The following is a 20,022-nucleotide window of genomic DNA, read 5'->3' on the forward strand; positions in this document are numbered from 1 at the left end:
ATATAAAATGTTACTTTGGCTCTCGTGTTGTTCTTCACGTAGGATTAATAAATAGAAATAAGAAATTAGGGGCACCTGGCCGGCTCAGTCAGTGGAGCATGCAACTCTTGATCTCAGGGTTCTGAGTTCAAGCCCCACATTGGGCGTAGAGATTACTTAAAAAATAAAATCTTTAAAAAATATATGAAATTACTTTTCTCAGTTCTTTGTGCAAAATCTGCGTTCAGTAAGCCTTCCAGTTATCTATTGATGTATAATCTATTACTTCAAAACTTACTGCCTAAAAATAGCAGCAATCATTTTTTTTTTCTGTCATGGTTTCTGTGGATCAGGAATTCAGAAAGGAATCAATCAGTTGGGTAGCTCTGGCTTGGGGTCTTACATGGAAAAAGGAAGTGGTGGCTGGAGCTGAAGCATGTGGAGGCTAACCAGACATCTCTCTCTTGGTGTCATGTCTGGGCACCTACATGTTGTCTCTTCATGTGGCCTAATTTGGGTCTCCTCATAGCATGGCAGCATCAGGGTAGTAGGACTTGTTTCATGGAGACTCAGGACTCCGAGAATGGTGTTTCCACAAACTCCACAGAAGCCGCCGTTACATTTTCTGACCTCAGAAGTCACCTAGCATCACTTCTGCCATACTGTACTGATTGACCAGTCACTGCGATCTGCCCGAATTCAGGAGACACGACATCTCAGTCTAAGGAGTATCAACTTATTTGCAGTCATGTTTCAAAACCTCCAAAATAAGTCATGTGTTGACTCTAAATGGATGAAATTATAATAGAGCCTGAGACTAACCAGTGTGCCATAGTCTTCCTGCCTCCTTCTTATGTGTGATTAGTACTTTACATTTACATAGCAGTATAGTTATCTAATTTAACTTTCCTACCAAGCTTGTGAGGCATCCCTTTTTTATAAATGGAGATACTGAAGTTCAGAAATGGTAACTTCTCAAGAGCCACAGAGGTAAATATTTAGTCATTGATCATAAACTAAAGCTAGAAACAGTTGGTGACCAATCTGAAAGCTAGGCCTTTAGTAATTGGTGCTAGGACAGGGGTTTTCAAATGTGGGAAAGAAAAAATTGGTTCTTCTCCTCACAAGCAAACTGAGAAACAACTTTTCGAAAATTATATAGGAATATGTCTTTATGATACCTGAGCAGAGAAGTATTTGTGAAACAAGACCCCAAAGTCCTAACTAAAGCATAAGACGGATAAACATGATTGCATTAAAATAAAGAACTTCTGGAGTTCCTGGATGGCCTAGTCAGTTAAGCATTCTATTCTTTCCGATTCTAAGTCTCCTTCTCTCTCTGCCTCTCCCCTGCTCACACACACTCTCTCTCTCTCTCAAAAATAAGTAAACTTTAAAAAAAAAAAAAAATACGGGAGCCTAGGTGGCTAGGTTGGTTAAGCCTCTGGCTTCGGCTAAGATCATGATCTTGTGGTCTGTGAGTTTAAGCCCCACGTCATGCTCTGTGCTGATGGCTTGGAGCCTGGAGCCTGCTTCAGATTCTGTGTCTCCCTCTCTTTCTCTGCCCCTTCCCCGCTCATGCTCTGTCTCTCTCTCAAAAATAAATAAACATTAAAAAAAGTAATAAAAAATAAATAAAAACAAATGCCCATTTATAACTTTGAGACTTAGAAAAAATAAAGAACTTGTATTAATAATGTGAAAAGACACTAAAACTAAAAAATAGTGAAATACACAAATATTAAATTAAGAAATTTATAAAACAGGAAACTAGCAAAGCATTAGTACCTAGGATATATAAAGAGCTACTACAACAACAACAACAAATCCCAAAAGAAAAATGGGCAAAGGACATGAAAAGATATTTCAGAAGAAACATAAATGTCAATTAAACATGAAAAGATGTTCAACCTCGTCAGTAATTGTGGAAATGCAGATGAAGATCCCAATAGGATACCATTTCATTCACTAGATTTGCAAAATCTAAGAAGTCTAACAGTGCCAACAATCTGTGAATGTGAATCAATGGGAATGTTTGTTCATTACTGGTAAAGGTGTAACTTAATTAAAAAATTAGAGTAATAACTAATTTGGAGAAAAACTTAATATTATGAAGTAGGATCTCACATTCTCCATAACTCAGCATATCCTCACTGTCTCCTACCTCCCCATTTATCTAGAAATAGTTTTGCATTTGTACACAGGTGAAATTGGACACTTGTGCATAACAACATTATCTATAATAGCAAAACACTGAAACAACTTAGATTTCCATTAGCAGGAAAGTGGATCAATGAATTTTATTATATTTACATTGGAATATTTTATAGCAGTAAAGTAAATAAACTACAGCAACATGCAACAGCATGGCTGAATATGAGTAACAGTGAAAGAAAAAAGTCCCAGAACACTACCTACAACTCCGTATCATTTTACCAAGCTCAAAAAGAAGCAAACCAAATGTATACATACTGGTAAAAATGAAAAAAAAAATGTTTAATATAAAATTCAAGAGAATGGTTACCTGTTGCATAGGAAAGTATAGCAGTGTTGTTAATATTCTTTTTCATAAGTTAAAGGGTAGATTTCATTTGTCTTTATAACATGTATATGTAATTTTACCCCTTTGTTATATAAAAATTATTACATGCAAATTTAACATGTTAAATTTATCCTTAATTCTACCAGGAAAAAAAAAAGGAATAAGAAATTAAAACAAACATCTCCTTATTCCTTTCAGTTAAAAATGTCCAGGTATCAAAAGCCAGCAGTCAAGGCCACAGATCTTGGTGTTTCCCCATCCTGACAAAGGTTTCTTAGTTGTTGGCTAAAGCCAGCAAAGGTTTCATAGACCCTCTTTCAAGCCATATTGGTGAGAAAAATGTGCACTGTCTCTATGTTGAAACAGTCCAGGCATATAACATTTTATTCCAGTGGACTACTGAGTAAAAAGCACAGAAGAGGGACTCTTTAGTGAAATAAGAGTCTCAATTATGCAAGCTGAATTGAGAAATACAGTTATCTATTTTAATATTGTTTATACTAATCTTTCAGAGCCTTTTGCAAGGCTGATTAATCTTAGCCACCTAGTGAAAAGTTTTAATTTTAAAGTGTAAAATAATGCTTTGAAGCATTATACATTTTTGTATTCCACCAGCCATGGAAGCCTCATGCCAAATTAAAATACAGGAAACATGCCTTAAAACCATGGCAAAAAAGAAAGAAAGGAAGGAATGGAAGAAAAGAGGAAAAGAAAAGAAAAGAAAAACAAAGAAAAGAGAAGAAAAAAGGGAGAGTGGCAAGGAAGGAAAAAACTAAGTCCAAAATTCAGCATGGTAATGATAAGTGTCTTAACCTACACCATCCCTTCTTGATTTTGAAATACGTAAGTCTAGTTATTGGTCATTATCAGAACTACTGAAACTTGTAGCTTTGTGAGGCTTTAAAAGCCTAGAAACAAAGCATCAACTACCTTGCCTTAGTTTCTCCATTAGCCAGACACCACTCTTGTGCTTCCTGAGTGCTTAACTCTGTCTTCACTCACTATGTGATCCTGACATTGTCTGCTAATGTATCTTTTTTCTTTCATATTACTTAAAGCACTTGCAGGATATTCATCTTTCTTTCCCTGGTACCTAGTGTAAGTGAGAGCTCGGTGAATGTATGCCGAATCAAGCTAAACTGGCCCCAGTTAAATGTGTCTTCGTTCAGGATGACACTTCCCACTCCCAGTGTCCTCATTGTGCTGTGACTCAGACCAAAGCAGGGGCTCCTGTGGTGGTAAGTTGAATTAGTAGTAAGCAAGCAGGCCTTTGTGTGGCCCTCCTGTCTGGGAACATAGGCAGCTGCCTAAGAATGCCTGCTTCACAATAGTCAGATAGAAACCTAACAGAAAACAACATTTAAAAGGACAGAAGGGGCACCTGGGTGGCTCAGTAGGTTAAGCGCCCAGCTTTGGCTCGGGTCATGATCTCTCGGTTTGTGAGTTCGAGCCCCGCATCAGGCTCTGTGCTGACAGCTCAGAGCCTGGAACCTGCTTTAGATACTGTCTCCCTCTCTCTCTGCCCTTCCCCCACTCATGTTCTATCTTTCTCTGTCTCTCAAAAATGAATAAACGTTAAAAAAAAATAAATAAAAGTTCCAGATGGCCAACAGACACATGAAAAGATGCTCAACATCACTCCTCATCAGGGAAAAACAAATCAAAACCACACTGAGATACCACCTCACACTGGTCAGAGTGACTAAAGTGAACAAATCAGGAGACTATAGATGCTGGCGAGGATGTGGAGAAACGGGAACCCTCTTGCACTGTTGGTGGAAATGCAAAGTGGTGCAGCTGCTCTGGAAAACAGTATGGAAGTTCCTCAAAAAATTAAAAATGGAACTACCCTATGACCCAGCAATAGCACTGCTAGGAATCTACCCAAAGGATACAGGAATGCTGATGCATAGGGGCACATGTACCCCAATGTTTATAGCAGCACTTTCAACAATAGCCAAATTATGGAAAGAGCCTAAATGTCCATCACCTGACGAGTGGATAAAGAAGATGTGGTATATATATATAAGGGAATACTACTTGGCAATGAAAAGAATGAATTCTGGCTATTTCCAGCAACGTGGATGGAACTGGAAGGTATTATGCTAAGTGAAATAAGCCAGGCAGAGAAAGGCAGATATCATATGTTTTCACGCATATGTGGATCTTGAGAAACTTAACAGAAAATGGTCTAGTTTCATTCTTCTGCATGTTGCTGTCCAGTTCTCCCAGCACCATTTGTTAAAGAGACTGTCTTTTTTCCATTGGATATTCTTTCTTGCTTTGTCAAAGATTAGTTGGCCATACTTCTGTGGGTCTAGTTCTGGGGTTTCTATTCTATTCCATTGGTCTATGTGTCTGTTTTTGTGCCAAAGCATGCTGTCTTGATGATGACAACTTTGTAGTAGAGACTAAAGTCTGGGATTATGATGCCTCCTGCTTTGGTCTTCTTCTTCAAAATTACTTTGGCTATTCGGGAGCTTTTGTGGTTCCATACGAATTTTAGGATTGATTGTTCTAGCTTCAAGAAGAATGCTGGTGCAATTTTGATTGGGATTGCATTGAATGTGTAGATAGCTTTGGGTAGTGTTGCCATTTTAACAATATTTATTCTTCCAATCCATGAGCACGGAATGTTTTTCCATTTCTTTATATCTTCTTCAATTTCCTTCATAAGCTTTCTATAGTTTTCAGCATACAGATCTTGTACATCTTTGGTTAGGTTTATTCCTAGGTATTTTATGCTTCTTGGCGCAATTGTGAATGGGATCAGTTTCTTTGTCTTTCTCTTGCTTCATTATTAGTGTATAAGAATGCAACTGATTTCTGTACCTTGATTTTGTATCCTGCAACTTTGCTGAATTCATGTATCAGTTCTAGCAGACTTTTGAAACTAGACCACTTTCTTACACCATTCACAAAAACAAACTCAAAATGGATAAAGGACCTGAATGTGAGACAGGAAACCATCAAAACCCTAGAGGAGAAAGCAGGAAAAAGCCTCTCTGACCTCAGCCGCAGCAATTTCTTACTTGACACATCCCCAAGGGCAAGGGAATTAAAAGCAAAAATGAACTACTGGGACCTCATGAAGATAAAAAGCTTCTGCACAGCAAAGGAAACAATCAACAAAACTAAAAGGCAACCGATGGAATGGGAAAAGATATTTGCAAATGACATATCGGACAAAGGGCTACTATCCAAAATCTATAAAGAGCTCACCAAACTCCACACCCAAAAAACAAATAATCCAGTGAAAAAATGGGCAGCAAACATGAATAGACACTTCTCTAAAGAAGACATCCAGGGGCGCCTGGGTGGCTCAGTCGGTTAAGCGGCCAACTTCGGCTCAGGTCATGATCTCATGGTCCATGAGTTCGAGCCCCGCGTCAGGCTCTGTGCTGACAGCTCAGAGCCTGGAGCCAGTTTCAGATTCTGTGTCTCCCTCTCTCTGACCCTCCCCCGTTCATGCTCTGTCTCTCTCTGTCTTCAAAAATAAATAAACGTTAAAAAAAAAAAATTAAAAAAAAAAAAAAGACATCCAGATGGCCAACAGGCACACGAAAAGATGCTCAACGTCGCTCCTCATCAGGGAAATACAAATCAAAACCACACTGAGATACCACCTCATGCCAGTCAGAGTGGCTAAAATGAACAAATCAGGAGACTATAGATGCTGGAGAGGATGTGGAGAAACGGGAACCCTCTTGCACTGTTGGTGGGAATGCAAACTGGTGCAGCTGCTCTAGAAAACAGTGTGGAGTTTCCTCAAAAAATTAAAAATACACCTACCCTATGACCCAGCAATAGCATTGCTAGGAATTTACCCAAGGGATACAGGAGTGCTGATGCGTAGGGGCACTTGTACCCCAATGTTCATAGCAGCACTCTCAACAATAGCCAAATTATGGAAAGAGCCTAAATGTCCATCAACTGATGAATGGATAAAGAAATTGTGGTTTATATACACAATGGAGTACTACGTGGCAATGAGAAAGAATGAAATATGGCCCTTTGTAGCAACGTGGATGGAACTGGAGAGTGTGATGCTAAGTGAAATAAGCCATACAGAGAAAGACAGATACCATATGGTTTCACTCTTACGTGGATCCTGAGAAACTTAACAGAAACCCATGGGAGAGGGGAAGGAAAAAAAAAAGAGGTTAGAGTGGGAGAGAACCAAAGCATAAGAGACTGTTAAAAACTGAGAACAAACTGAGGGTTGATGGGGGGTGGGAGGGAGGGGAGGGTGGGTGATGGGTATTGAGGAGGGCACCTGTTGGGATGAGCACTGGGTGTTGTATGGAAACCAATTTGACAATAAATTTCATATTAAAAAAAAAAAACTTAACAGAAGACTGCGGGAGGGGAAGGGGGAAAAAAAGTTACAGAGAGGGAGGGAGGCAAACCATAAGAGACACTGGATACGGAGAACAAACTGGGAGTTGATGGGGGATGGGGGAGAGGGGAAAGTGAGTGATGGGCATTGAGGAGGGCACCTGTTGGGATGAGCACTGGGTGTTGTATGGAAACCAATTTGACAATAAGTTATGTTTAAATAAATGAACAGGAAAAAGGAGAACAAAACTTCATATATAACATATTTAAGTAAGTTATGCCTCTGTCTTAGCTTTTGCAATAGAATCTGTATTCTGTTATCTTCTATTTGCTTTAGCATATCAGTTTTTCTAAATGATATTCAAAAGAATATACTATCTTAATTTTCAGGATTCTTTTTTTTTAATGTTTATTTATTTTAGAGATGGAGAGAGAGACAGAGCACAAGTGGGGGAGGAGCAGAGAGAGAGGGAGACACAGAATCTGAAACAGGCTCCAGGCTCTGAGCTGTCAGCACAGAGCCCGACACGGGGCTTGAACTCAGGAACAGGGAAATCAGGACCTGAGCTGAAGTCAGACGGTCAACCCACTGGGCCACCCAGGCACCCTGGGATTCTTTTTTTTGTAAGTTTTATTTATTTTGAGAGAGACAGAGACAGCACAAGTGGGGGTGGGGCAGAGAGAGAGGGTGAGAGAGAGAATCCCAAACAGGCTCTGCACTGTGAGCACAGAGCCCAACGTGGGGTTAGAACCCACAGGGTCATGGGAACATGACTTGAGCCAAAACCAAGAGTCAGATGCTGAACTGACTGAGCCACCCAGCCACCCCTGTTTTCAGGATTCTTTTAACACGGTTATAATTCCTACTTTGTGTACACAATATAGAATGTCCCACTGAAAAAAATTTTTATTTACATATTTTTTAAGTTTATTTATTTTGAAAGAGAGAGAGAGAGAGGGAGAGACAAAGAGAATCCGAACCATTCTCCATGCTGTCAACAGAGTCCAATGAGGGGCTTGATCTCATAAACCATAAGATCATAACCTGAGCCGAAATCAAAAGTAGGATGCTGAAGGAACTAAGCCACCCAGGTGCCTCTATATATTTTAGAAACTGAAAATGTGAAGGTCTTGTGAAGAAAAGGACAAAGTCATGGGATAGAAGGTGGGGAGGATTTGGGAGATATTAAGAAATTTCACTTATTTATATGTGAATTATATTAACATATATATAAATATTATATATTATATATTTATAATATATATTGTATATTATATATATACTAATTATAGTACTAATAATTAGTAATATATTTTACTAATAAATAGCTGAATAATCTCAGGAACTTCTCTTCAGTTTTCTTGTCTGTAAAATGAATATACAAGCATATGTGTAAGTGTGTGTGCACGTGTGCACGGGTGCTTTCACGCTTCTATATAAAAGCTCTTTGTTACAGGAAGAGGTTAGGGGGAAACTAAATCTTGTCACCACAGAGATTAAATGAATTAAGTGCCTCTGCTGTCAGATTATATAAATTTGAAAGTTACTTCAGAGCACTTTAGGCCTTGCCCTAACCCTGAAGAGGAGAAACTTCACCCAAAGAGGCCTGAGACCTTGTTGGATTCAAGTGGATTCAATTCTTGTTCAGCAAGGATGGTGCAAGGCCAGCAGAACAGTGTAGTAAGTACTTGGGCAGTAATTCTGACCTTGCCTGGAGATTGTAAGGGAGAATATTCTTATGATCAGCTCTGGGACAGGAATGTGCTTCAGAAGCACATTTTAGAAGTGCTTAACTCCTACTAGAGCCCTCCAGAGATTGCCGAGACCTCAGAGTCTGACTGGCAGATGGTGCCTGGTTACATTTGAGTCAGAATTTTGTTAAGTGTCATTTTTGTGCCCAGTCAACTATTTCAGTACAGATGATTAGTCATATTTTAATTAGACCTAATTCAAGGCAGATTTTTCATAGAACATCCTTCTACCTGTTTATGCTTGTCTTACCTTTTTGGGGGAGTCAATAGTTTTTACCTAATCTAGACCATGAGTTTTGAGTTTACTGTGCTGAGTATGCTTCTGGGCTGTCTGAAGTAGCAGCCCTGGTGCTCCCAGATACAGCAAGTCCAGGCACTCCTAGTTAGGGAGCCCCTCCTGATGGAGCTTAGCACAGAGTGAGAATTCTGCTCGCGTCATCTGCTGAGATAGGTGAAGAGCCTCTGTTCTCAGGTCAGGGTCAGTGTGACCAGGTAAACCCAGGAACCAAGTACGTGGTACACTGCTGTGCAGCAGTGTGCCTGGCTTCTGCCTTGGCCCACTTCCCTGATGGGAAAGCCCTCTGCTCCCAGTCTCAGCCTGCTCATTTGGGTCCTTCACAACTTAACCCAACTCTTGACAGGCCCTTTTCACTGCAGTTTTTTTCTGCCCCTGCTACATATAGCTCCTGCCTAGATGCTCCCCAACCTTACAACATCCAGTATTGTACTTTCTAGAAACTCCTATTGCCATGCCCCACACCTCAGGACATACTTTCTGGTACTGTTAAAACCGGCCTTGATAAATCCAGGTTAATCACATCCACATGAACTCTGTGATTTGAACTGCTAGCCGTCCCTGAGGGAGCCAGCCCACAGCCCACTTAAGTCCCCCTGGTCATTCTGGGTCTCTTGCCATTGCAGGCACCTGCTGTGGGGACCCTAGTGTTTGCCAACACCAACTAGAGAGGGTTCCAACTCCAGTCATGCCAGCATGCTCAGAAGTTCTCCATGGATATGAAAGGAGATTATTATAGAAAAAGGAGACTTACTGTTCTCTGCCTCCACAGAGAATAAATGCAGAGGAAACTATGAGTAATGTATGCACAACAAGTGCTTTTTAGTACCAGGACATAAAATTTTTTATTGGCAGGCAACGTGAGATACAGATTGTTATATTAAGAAGTGCCCTCAGTTAAAATACAGCTATTTGCCTGCTGCAACAAAATGTAAAAAATTACAGAATTATTGCAGCAAAGGCTTGCACCAACAGTCTAAAATGCAGACACTAAAGCTGAGCACTGTTCTTTCAAAGATATACTTAGTTGGGAAAATATAAAGTTCAGGGGTGGACAGCCCAGGTCTTCATGGAGAGAGAGTGCACCCAATGGTAGATCTCTAAGGCTCTAGAGACAGAAGTCTCTCATTGGCTGTCACCCACACTGAGTCCATTACACCTGCTGACTCTGTCTGCAGTCCATTTCCTCCGAAGGACCATGAACTGACCAGCCATCCAGATGTGCCATGCATATTCCACCTGTTTTGAAGAAACATCTGGTGTTTTTATTACCTTGCTATTGCTGGGGGAATTTTCCATTCTCCTCCAAGGCCCTCCATTCTTTTCAGTGATGTTGTTTGTGTTGCTGCATAAGGGTTCAAATGTTCTGTCCAGCTTTCTTCCTTTTTGTGCAGTGTTGACTCATTTTCCCCAGACACTTGTTCATATGCTGCTTGCTGTCGTCTCTTGATCTCTCTTGCCAAACGACAGTAAGGCATTTTTGAAGTGCCGGAAGTCTTTGGCTGGGGTTTTATCCAGCTGTCCTTGTTTGGTATGTTGGCAAAAGAGTCCCACTCTCCATTTGTGTAGAATTTGCCCATTATTTCTATTCCTGCCTCTCAAGTGGAGCCAGGTTAGCCAAATGATAGAAAATTAAATCCAGATGATTCGCGATAAGGAATATGTTTTATGAAAAAGACCATGGTCATAGAGAATGCTCAGAATGAGATTATGCAAATGTTTCTATTATCACACGTTCAAGTAGTACAGACGCTCTTGATTCTAATGCAAGGCAAAGCAATTCTGGTTAGCTTTTTATTTATTTAATTTATCTCTTTTAAATGAGCAAAGCTCACTTAAGCATAAAAGAAATTAGGTCTTCAAAAGAGCCTGCCTCGTAATCACCTATGTGTTTCATAGCCCAACAGAGATGATGAATAAATTTGCTTTGGTCTCATAGTTGATAATATACCCATGCACTGTTGTACAGAAATGGCTGTCATGCTCTTTCATTTCAGGAAACCTGTGATCTGGGTAAGATAAAACCTGAAGCCAGGAGATATTTGGAAAAGTCAGTTAAAATGGGAAAAAGGAATGGGCTCCATCTTCCAGAACAAGTACAAAATGTGAGTTTGTTTCTTTTTTTTTTTTTAATTTTTAAAAATGTTTTATTTTAAGTAGACTCCATACCCATCGTGGGGCTTGGACTCATGACCCTGAGATCAAAAGAGGCATGCTCTACCAACTGAGCCACCCAGGCACCCTGTTTATTTTTCTTATTGGAAAGAAAAAGAATAAATAAACAAAATACAACAACAGCAACAACAACAAAAAAAACAAGTAACACATTTGTAATATGGAAAATAACACGTAATATTAAATCCGTTTACAGTGTATTTGGTAGTCAGTGTTTTTAAATTCTGCAACCCCTTAAAAAAAAAAAAAAAGAAAGAAAAAAAAGTCTATAACTCCTGTAAACCTCATGGTGATTGACAAACAACTCATGATTTTTTTTAATCCTGTATATTTTACCTTTGTTTCACGTGTGCTGGGTTTATTTTCCCTACTGTATTTTACATTTTCTTAAAGCTGGTTCCAGATCTTAATAGTTGATTTACATCCTCACTCCCTTGGTCCTACAGAGATAGCACACTCTGGTAATAAAATTTTTATGATGGAGAGTTTTATTCTTTTTCTGTCAAGATTTTATTTAAATTCAAGTTAGTTACATGTAGTGTAATATTAGTTTCAGGAATAGAATTCACTGATTCATCACTTCCAGATAACACCCAGTGCTCATCACAAGTGCACTCTTTAATGGCCCATCATCCATCTGGCCCCTCCCGCCACCCACTTCCCCTCAGCCACCCTCAGTTTGTGCTCTATAATTAAGTCTCTTATGGTTTGCCTCCCTTTCTGTTTTTATCTTATTTTTCCTTCCCTTCCCCTATGTTCATATGATGGAGAGTTTTAATACAAGCATTTTAGAATGAAATACCCTATGATTAATACATTTAACCCTTGAACAGCCTGAGGGTCAGGGTGGTGACCCCCTGCACAGTCAGAAATACACATATAACTTCTGACTCCCCAGAAATTTAACTACTAAAGTCTCCTGTTGACCAGGAACTTTATCCATAATGTCGTCAATTAACTTGTATTTTGTATGTTTTGTGTATTATATACTGTATTCTTAAAGAAGGCCAGAAAAAAGAAGATGTTACTGAGAAAATTGTAAGCAAAAGAAAAAACACTGACAGGATTGAAATTTATTTACTGAAAAAAAACTGTATATATGTGGACCCAGATAGTTCAAATCCCTGTTGTTCAAGGGCCAACTGCATAAACCTTTTAAAGCCAGAGAGATTAGCTACTGAAAAGTGCTTCTCAAATTGTCTCTTGTCTAATGCTGATCACACCTTCCAGTATAGTAAACTCAGCTGTAGAATTAACTCATTCTTCTTGGACCGGAAAAACAAACCCATGATTTGTTTCCAGGTCATTCTTCTATTCTCCTGTTCCAGTAGAACAGGAAATAACCAAGTGATGTTCAGCATAGTAGATACAACTGAAGGTACAACTGACATACGGGTACCTTTCTGTCACCCAGATGCCCTTTGAACACCTTGTGTCTTTACCTCGTTATAGGAGCAATGTGACTGATCTCACTTATCTGACCTTTTGTCTTCCTGGTCACTCATTAAATCTATTTGGGGCATGAACACTGTATTAGTTAAAATGTGTTTACTTACAGCTCACAAAACCCTGTTGACACAGTTTAAACAACAGGAGATTTATTTGCTTGTATAACTGGGAAGTTCCACCATCCAGAAGGACATAGAGAAGTCTCCATCAAACCTCCCCTCATGTCTTAGTGGTGGCCCAGATTGGATCATATGCCAAATCTCAAATCCCCTTTTAGTGAGGATAATGCCAGGCCTGGCTTACCTGAACCAGTCCCATCCCAATTGATATCCTAACTGGCACAGAGTCACACCCCTGGAACTTCAGATAGGATCAGGTCCCACCCAATCTACATGGCTACTGTAGAATGAGGGAGAGGGGAAGGGAGTTTGGGGTGACAACCAGAGTGTCCAAAAACAGTATTGCGCAGTATGTGTTAAGTCAGCCGACTCAAATTTAGCGTGCAACAGAATTACCTGGAAAGCTTTTAAAGCTCTGAGTACAGGGCTTCATGTCTGAGAGTTTGTGTTTTCATTGGTTTGGTGTGAATCTCAACAATATGCATTTCTGGGGCACCTGGATGGCTCACTTGGTTGAGCATCCAACTTTTGATTTCAGCTCAGGTCATGATCTCATAGATGTGCGATCGAGCCCTGCTTCAGGCTCTACACTGGGCATGGATCCCATTTAAGATTCTTTCTTCTCTTCCTCTGCCCCTCTCTCTCTCTCTTCTGTCTCTCAAGAAAAAAAAAAAAAGAATATGCATTTCTAATAAATTCCCAGGTGATATTGAGGCTTCTGGTCAGGCCCATGCTTTGAGAACCATTATGGTTTATGTAAATTTCATTATCTAGCATTTTTAGAAGATGGGACAGGTTAATAAAAATGTCTCATGTTTTTTCTTGTGGTTTCCTTTTTTTTTCTTCCTTTGATTTCCCACTTAATAGTTTTTATACATATGTTAGTTCCCATAAATCACCTCAGTTTACAAAGCTCTGTAACACTAAGATATAGCCTTTTTTCCAAAGCAACTATAGAATTAATTTGCACTTCTTATCTCTTGGTTTACTTCAGCACCAAATACTGATTTCTACATTAAAACTTTGAATTGGAGGGGCGCCTGGGTGGCGCAGTCGGTTAAGCGTCCGACTTCAGCCAGGTCACGATCTCGCGGTCCGGGAGTTCGAGCCCCGCGTCAGGCTCTGGGCTGATGGCTCAGAGCCTGGAGCCTGTTTCCGATTCTGTGTCTCCCTCTCTCTCTGCCCCTCCCCCGTTCATGCTCTGTCTCTCTCTGTCCCAAAAATAAATAAACGTTGGAAAAAAAAAAAAAAAAAAACTTTGAATTGGAAAAGATTAGAAATATGTTAATTATTAATAAGCTACTAGATTGATCCATTCACCCAGCAACTATTTATTTTGTGTATATACCATGTGCCGGAGTGCACTTTGACTATCCTTCCTAAATTTATTTAGCTCTTACAAGTTTACAGCTAATTTCTACTGCATCACTGGAATTGCCTTTTTGTACATGTTGCATACAGATACTCATGGACATAGCAGAGAAGACTGCAAGGGAACTGTTGTATCAAGCATATCTTTATTTTTTTTTTTTAACATTTATTTATTTATTTTGAGAGAGAGAGAGAACACAAGCAGGGGAGGGACAGAGGGAGAGGGAGAGAGAGGATCCTAAGCAGACTTTGCACTGTCAGCACGGAGTCTGATGTAGGGCTCGAACTCACAAACCTTGAGATTAAAACCTGAGCTGAAATCAAGAGTCAGACGCTCAACCGACTGACCACCCAAGCACTCCTCAAGTATGCCTTTAAAAAAAGTACTTCCTGATAGTTGGGTATAGAAGCCAGTCTTCATATAAAAGTGAAACTTACTTGACCAATGACAATAAAAATCAAAGTTTCATTTTATTGTTCATATTCTGTATTTGTATCCTCTGTTCAGGAAATCAAAGCAATGAAGAAAAGAATGAGTGAGCTATGTATTGACTTCAACAAAAATCTCAATGAGGATGATACCTTCCTTGTATTTTCTAAGGCCGAACTTGGTAAAATCCTGTGGTTTTTTTTTTTTCTGGATTAAATAATATAATTTAGGCAAATAATGTTACCTCATAATTTGTCAAATCAGAGTTGAAAGAATTTTTTAAAAAATGAACCAGTGCCTTCTACAGAGCCCATCATGCCTTCTACAGAAAAGACAACCAAACCATGCATAGATTTTATGCTAATAAGAGTGTATACTGTTTTTAGAGATAGTCCAAAGGAGATTTCATAATATTTCTTGGTAAATTACACTGGTATTTAACAGCCTTCAATGCCTTGACATTTTTTTGCCTTATAATGTCCCCTACATTATCACTTAACCTAGTGTCTTCTTAATCTGTTCTGGATCTTTCTTGGCTTAATTTTGCCTGTTCTCCATCAAAATACCATCTGCACCAGTGCACTGAAGCCTATTCATGTTTTGAATTACCACCTCCTAAGCCACCTGTCTTCTAACTACCACCCCCAATCCGGTAACATCCAAATGATATTATAAGGATTGTCATTATTTTACTTGAACTTCAATTACTCTACAGAATTCCTAGAGATTCTTAAAGGCACCATGCCAATGCTAAATCAACCAATAATGAGTGGAAAAAATTGATGTATGAGAAAATGATTTTTTGCAGGTGCTCTTCCTGATGATTTCATTGACAGTTTAGAAAAGACAGATGATGACAAGTATAAAATTACTTTAAAATATCCACACTATTTTCCCGTCATGAAGAAATGTTGCATCCCTGAAACCAGAAGGAAGATGGAAATGGCTTTTAATACAAGGTGCAAAGAGGTACTCTAAATGTTTGTCTTTTGTCTTTATGGGAGATTTTAAGAAAGAGGTTTGCTTTGTTTACCAGTGTCAGAGTTAGCTCAGAGACCAGTACACTTATTTGTGTGAGTATTATGCCTCCTAATTCCTGAAAGCTTTTAGCTTTTCCCTTGCTCATTAGCAGCCTCAGTGTGGCCATATCCTATGCTATTCTAATAAAAATAGAATGGGTTAAATAAACTAAAAGTTGTATTCTTTCACTAAGTTGCTAGTCAAGGGCTCGTGGAGCACCTGTCTTCAACAAGTGACTTCCAAGGCCATTCCAGCTGTCACCATTCCCCAGCTTCTTGGGAAGAAGGAAAATAAAGACAGCACTTTTAAGAAGACCTGGAAATGACATACATCAACTCCATTCACATCCCATTGACTCGAGATTCCATCATGTAGCCATATCTAGCTGCAGGAGAACCTGGGAAGTATAGACTTTAGTTGGCAGTCTTTGGCTCAGCTCAGGGAATTCTATTACCAAAAAAGGAAGAAATAGAAATGCATTCTTAGAGTCAACTAGCCAGCTCCACCACAGTCTGCCTCTCTAGCTCTGCAGATAACTCCTTTTTTCCCCCACATATAGAACCTATTCACCATATGTCAGATTCTAACCAGTTACTGCCTTGAGCTCAAACCCCTGGATGTCTGGAGTCCTCCCCACTTGTAGCTTCTCATTATCTAGCAGCCTGTGAAAGAGAGGGCAAGTTGTCTGGTCCATTCATCCCCACCATGCACACCCACTGATAGAATAGGAACAGAATAACCACACTAAAAGCTCCTATTTGGAAAAGGAAAGCATGAGAAACATAGGCCCATACCAGTTTTCAAAAAGCTCTGGTGAAGTTCCTTGGATAGCTCATTAAAGTTATTTGGGTTTTTTTTCCAATAGGAGTTTGTTTTAGCAATTGTACTCCATGACGCCTGGTTTTACCTGCCAGAAATTCTTTCTTTCCTGTTACCTTCCATGACTATATCCTGGGCAGCTACTAATAAAGATGCCTGCTGATGCTGGTTTGACACCTGAGGATTGCTTTAGGGATCAAATAACCTCAAGCTTTTGTAGGCCAAGCTCATGATGCCTTTGGTAATACAATTCCCTCAAAAACTTAGTAGGTTTATTGTCTGTTTGCTTCTAGTCAGATCCATGTTAAAACGTTTACACCCAAATAATGTTTTGGTCAACATTTCTTAAACCTACCAGATCTTTTTATATTGGCTCCTATATCCTATCCATCCTGCTTTTTTTCAATTTAATGGAGTCTGTTTTGGGGCCTTCTGAAACAGTAGGCTTGAGGAGGAAGGCAACATTCTCAAATGCATCTCTACAATTCAGTAACTCTGAGTGACAGTCTTTTCTCCCAATGTTAGGAGTACAGAGCAGTCAGCTTTTCCAGCCGTCTGAAGGCCCAGATTGTAGGCCATAGACAGAATCTCTGCTGGGAGAAGTCTTTTCCTTCCATCTTTGCAAACTGATCGCTTCTCACTTGAGAACTTGAGTTCATCTCTCTTATGTAGTCTTTCTAAAAGCCACAGATAACAACAAACATGCACCAACATTGTTAGTTTTCCCCCAACAGTTCCCCTAGAGCTAAGACTCTGTAGGTTATTGCCCTGCTTTCCAAGTAATGCTATGAAATAGCTTTAACAAATGTTACCATGGGGTATAAGGATTGTCACCCTCCCAGCTTGCACTGTCTTTGTCCTTACCTTCCATTCCCGTACATTTTTCATTTTTCTTATAGCAATATCCTATTCCTAATATCAGCCTCTGTGGGTATAAGGTTACAGGTTAAGCAGCTAACAAAAGCCAGCCAAAAGCATAGTGACTCAAATAAGATAAAAGTTATTTCTCTTGAGAAAGGATTAGTGGTTGGCAGAGGTTGGGGATACTGGAGAATTGCTGTTTAATGGTTACCAAGTTTCCGTTTGGAGTGTTGGAAAAGTTTTGGAAACAGATAGTAGTAGTGGTTGCACAATAGCATAAATGCAATTTGTGCTACTGAATTGTACACTGAAAAATGTTTAAAATGGGAGTTCCAGCGGGAGTGGGACCAGAGAGCCCTGAGCAGCCCAGCCCCCACTGGCCAGTTCGCATGACACCCCGAGGAGATGCAGCTACCTCAGCCAGCCCAGTCACCATCACAGCCACCACAAGCAGGGAGAGGGGGACCCAGCCCTCACCCACCCTCTGCTCTGCAGACCCTAGGCCCCCTCACCTCCATGGTCAGCAGAGACAGGTCATCACAACGAAGATTTTCGGAACTGTCAAGTGGTTCAGCATGTAAGAAACAATTGTGGTTTCATCAACAGGAATGAGACCAAGGAAGATGCGTTTCTGCTCCAGACTGCCATAAAGAATAACCCGGTGTGGGCGCACCTGAGTGGCTCAGTGGGTTAAGCATCTGACTCTTGATTTCAGCTCAGGTCATGATTTCATGGTTGTGGGATCGAGCCCCACATTGGGTTCCATGTTGAGCATGGAGCCTGCTTGAGATTCTCTGTCCCTCTCTCTTTGTCCCTCTGCCCCATTCATGTGTGCTTTCTCTCTCTCTCTCTCCCTCTCTCAAAATAAATAAATAAACATTTAAAAAAAAAAAGAATAACCCAGGGAGATACCTGCACATTGTAGGAGAGGGAGAGACTGGAGTTTGGTGTTGGAGAAGGAAAGGGTATGGAGGCAGCAAATGTGACAGGCCCTCATGGAGCCCCAGCGCTAGGCAGTAAATGCACAGCTGATGGTAACTGTTACTGATTCTCTGTCATGGGGCTCCTCCCCACAGTTACCCACAGAAGTACCAGAATAGTGAGGTGGGGGCTGGGAGAGAAGGGCTGGAACGGTGCTCCCAAAGGCCAGACCCTACCACGCCTGCCCTCCTGCAGGCCATGGTTCCTACCTGCCAGGGGTGGCAACCAGTCTTCCAACCCTCCCGTGCAGGGAGAAGTGCTGGAGGGCACTGGCAAGCAGAGTGAAGGAGAGCAAGGCAGACCACGACTCCACAGGGGTCCTCCTCACCAGAGACAGCCTAGAGAGGATGGCAGTGAAGACAGTAAGGAAAATCAAGATGAGACCCAGTGTCAGCAGCCACCTCAGGGTCACTGCCGATACAACTTCAGCGACCCATACAGACAACCAGAAAACCCTAAACCACAAGATGGCACGGAGACCAAAGCAGCCAAATCTACAGGCTGAGAAGTAATCTGCTGGCTGAGTAAATGCCAGCTTACCTTCTCTACCATCATATGGTTTCATCCTTCCACAAGAAGTGAATATGAAATTCCAACAATAAGAAATGAACAAGGAGTACCTGGGTAGCTCAGTCGGTTATGCATTTGGCTCAGGTCATGATCTTAGTTCATGAGTTTGAGTCCCGCATTGGGCTCTGTGCTGACGGCTCCGAGCCTGCAGTCTGCTTCAGATTCTGTCTCTCTTTCCCTGCCCATGCCCTGCTTGTTCTCTGTCTCGCAAATGTAAAAATTAAAACATAAAAAAAAAAAAAAAAAAGAAATGGACAAAAGATTGGAGCTGAAGACCTGAAGTGCTTGCCTTTTGTCCATTGAACAGATAACTAAAACTTCTAATCTGCATTATCTATGCAACATTGGGTTTTTATTATTTTTACCTAAAGACATCTCTTTTTGGTAATGACCAATATTTTTTTTAAATTTAAGCCTGATTTTTCTCAATATGTCTTTAAAGGTTTTTAAACTGTTTTCCTATCTGGTCAAGTTGAGATTTTTAAGAACCTCATTTTTAATGTGTAATGAAAGTTTACAACTTGATTTTTTCAAAAAGTGATTTTTTTCAAAAAGTCAACAGTTGGCGGGGCGCCTGGGTGGCGCAGTCGGTTAAGCGTCCGACTTCAGCCAGGTCACGATCTCGCGGTCCGGGAGTTCGAGCCCCGCGTCGGGCTCTGGGCTGATGGCTCAGAGCCTGGAGCCTGTTTCTGATTCTGTGTCTCCCTCTCTCTCTGCCCCTCCCCCGTTCATGCTCTGTCTCTCTCTGTCCCAAAAATAAATAAACGTTGAAAAAAAAAATTAAAAAAAAAAAAAGTCAACAGTTGGCAAGCGCCTGTTAATAAAGGTCTTAAATAATTTTTAAATAGTTAAAATGGCATATTTTACGTTATATATGTTTTACCACAATATTTTTTAAGTTTATTTGTTTTTTGAGAGAAAGAGCATGAGTGGGGAGGGGCAGAGAGAGGGGGACAGAGGATTCAAAGCAGGCTCCAAGGCTCCACGCCGACAGCAGTGAGCTTGTCGCAGGGTTCAAACTCCCAAACTACCAGACCATGACCCAAGCCAAAATTGGACATTCAACCAACTGAGCCATCCAAGTGCCCCTGTTTTACATAATTTTTAAAGAAAGGTTTATTTGCCTTGCAACTAACTACATAGATGAGTGATCTGCCCTGGAAAGGATAGTTCTGCAGTCCTCGCTATTGTGGCTTTTAAGGTCATCATCATCTGCATTTAACAGCTGGTGAGATAAGCCTCTATAAAGAGATGAGCCAGGAATTTCACTCATCACCTCATTGACAGTCCCTTGTCCCATTGTATATCACGTGGCCACAAC

The 20,022-nt window shown here is 40.4% G+C and overlaps 1 protein-coding gene across 1 annotated transcript in view; it reads left to right on the plus strand.

Moving 5' to 3' along the window:
- Nucleotides 1–20,022, plus strand: part of NLN (neurolysin) — a 107,320-nt gene that overhangs the window by 54,485 nt on the left and 32,813 nt on the right. Inside the window, exons 4-6 of the mRNA XM_030322118.2 lie at nt 10,904–11,011; nt 14,529–14,631; nt 15,259–15,419. Of these exons, the coding sequence (XP_030177978.1) occupies nt 10,904–11,011; nt 14,529–14,631; nt 15,259–15,419 (372 nt within the window). The remainder of the gene's footprint in view (nt 1–10,903; nt 11,012–14,528; nt 14,632–15,258; nt 15,420–20,022) is intronic.

This window comes from Lynx canadensis, chromosome A1, assembly GCF_007474595.2.
Source record: "Lynx canadensis isolate LIC74 chromosome A1, mLynCan4.pri.v2, whole genome shotgun sequence".
Classification (NCBI taxonomy): Eukaryota; Metazoa; Chordata; class Mammalia; order Carnivora; family Felidae; genus Lynx; species Lynx canadensis.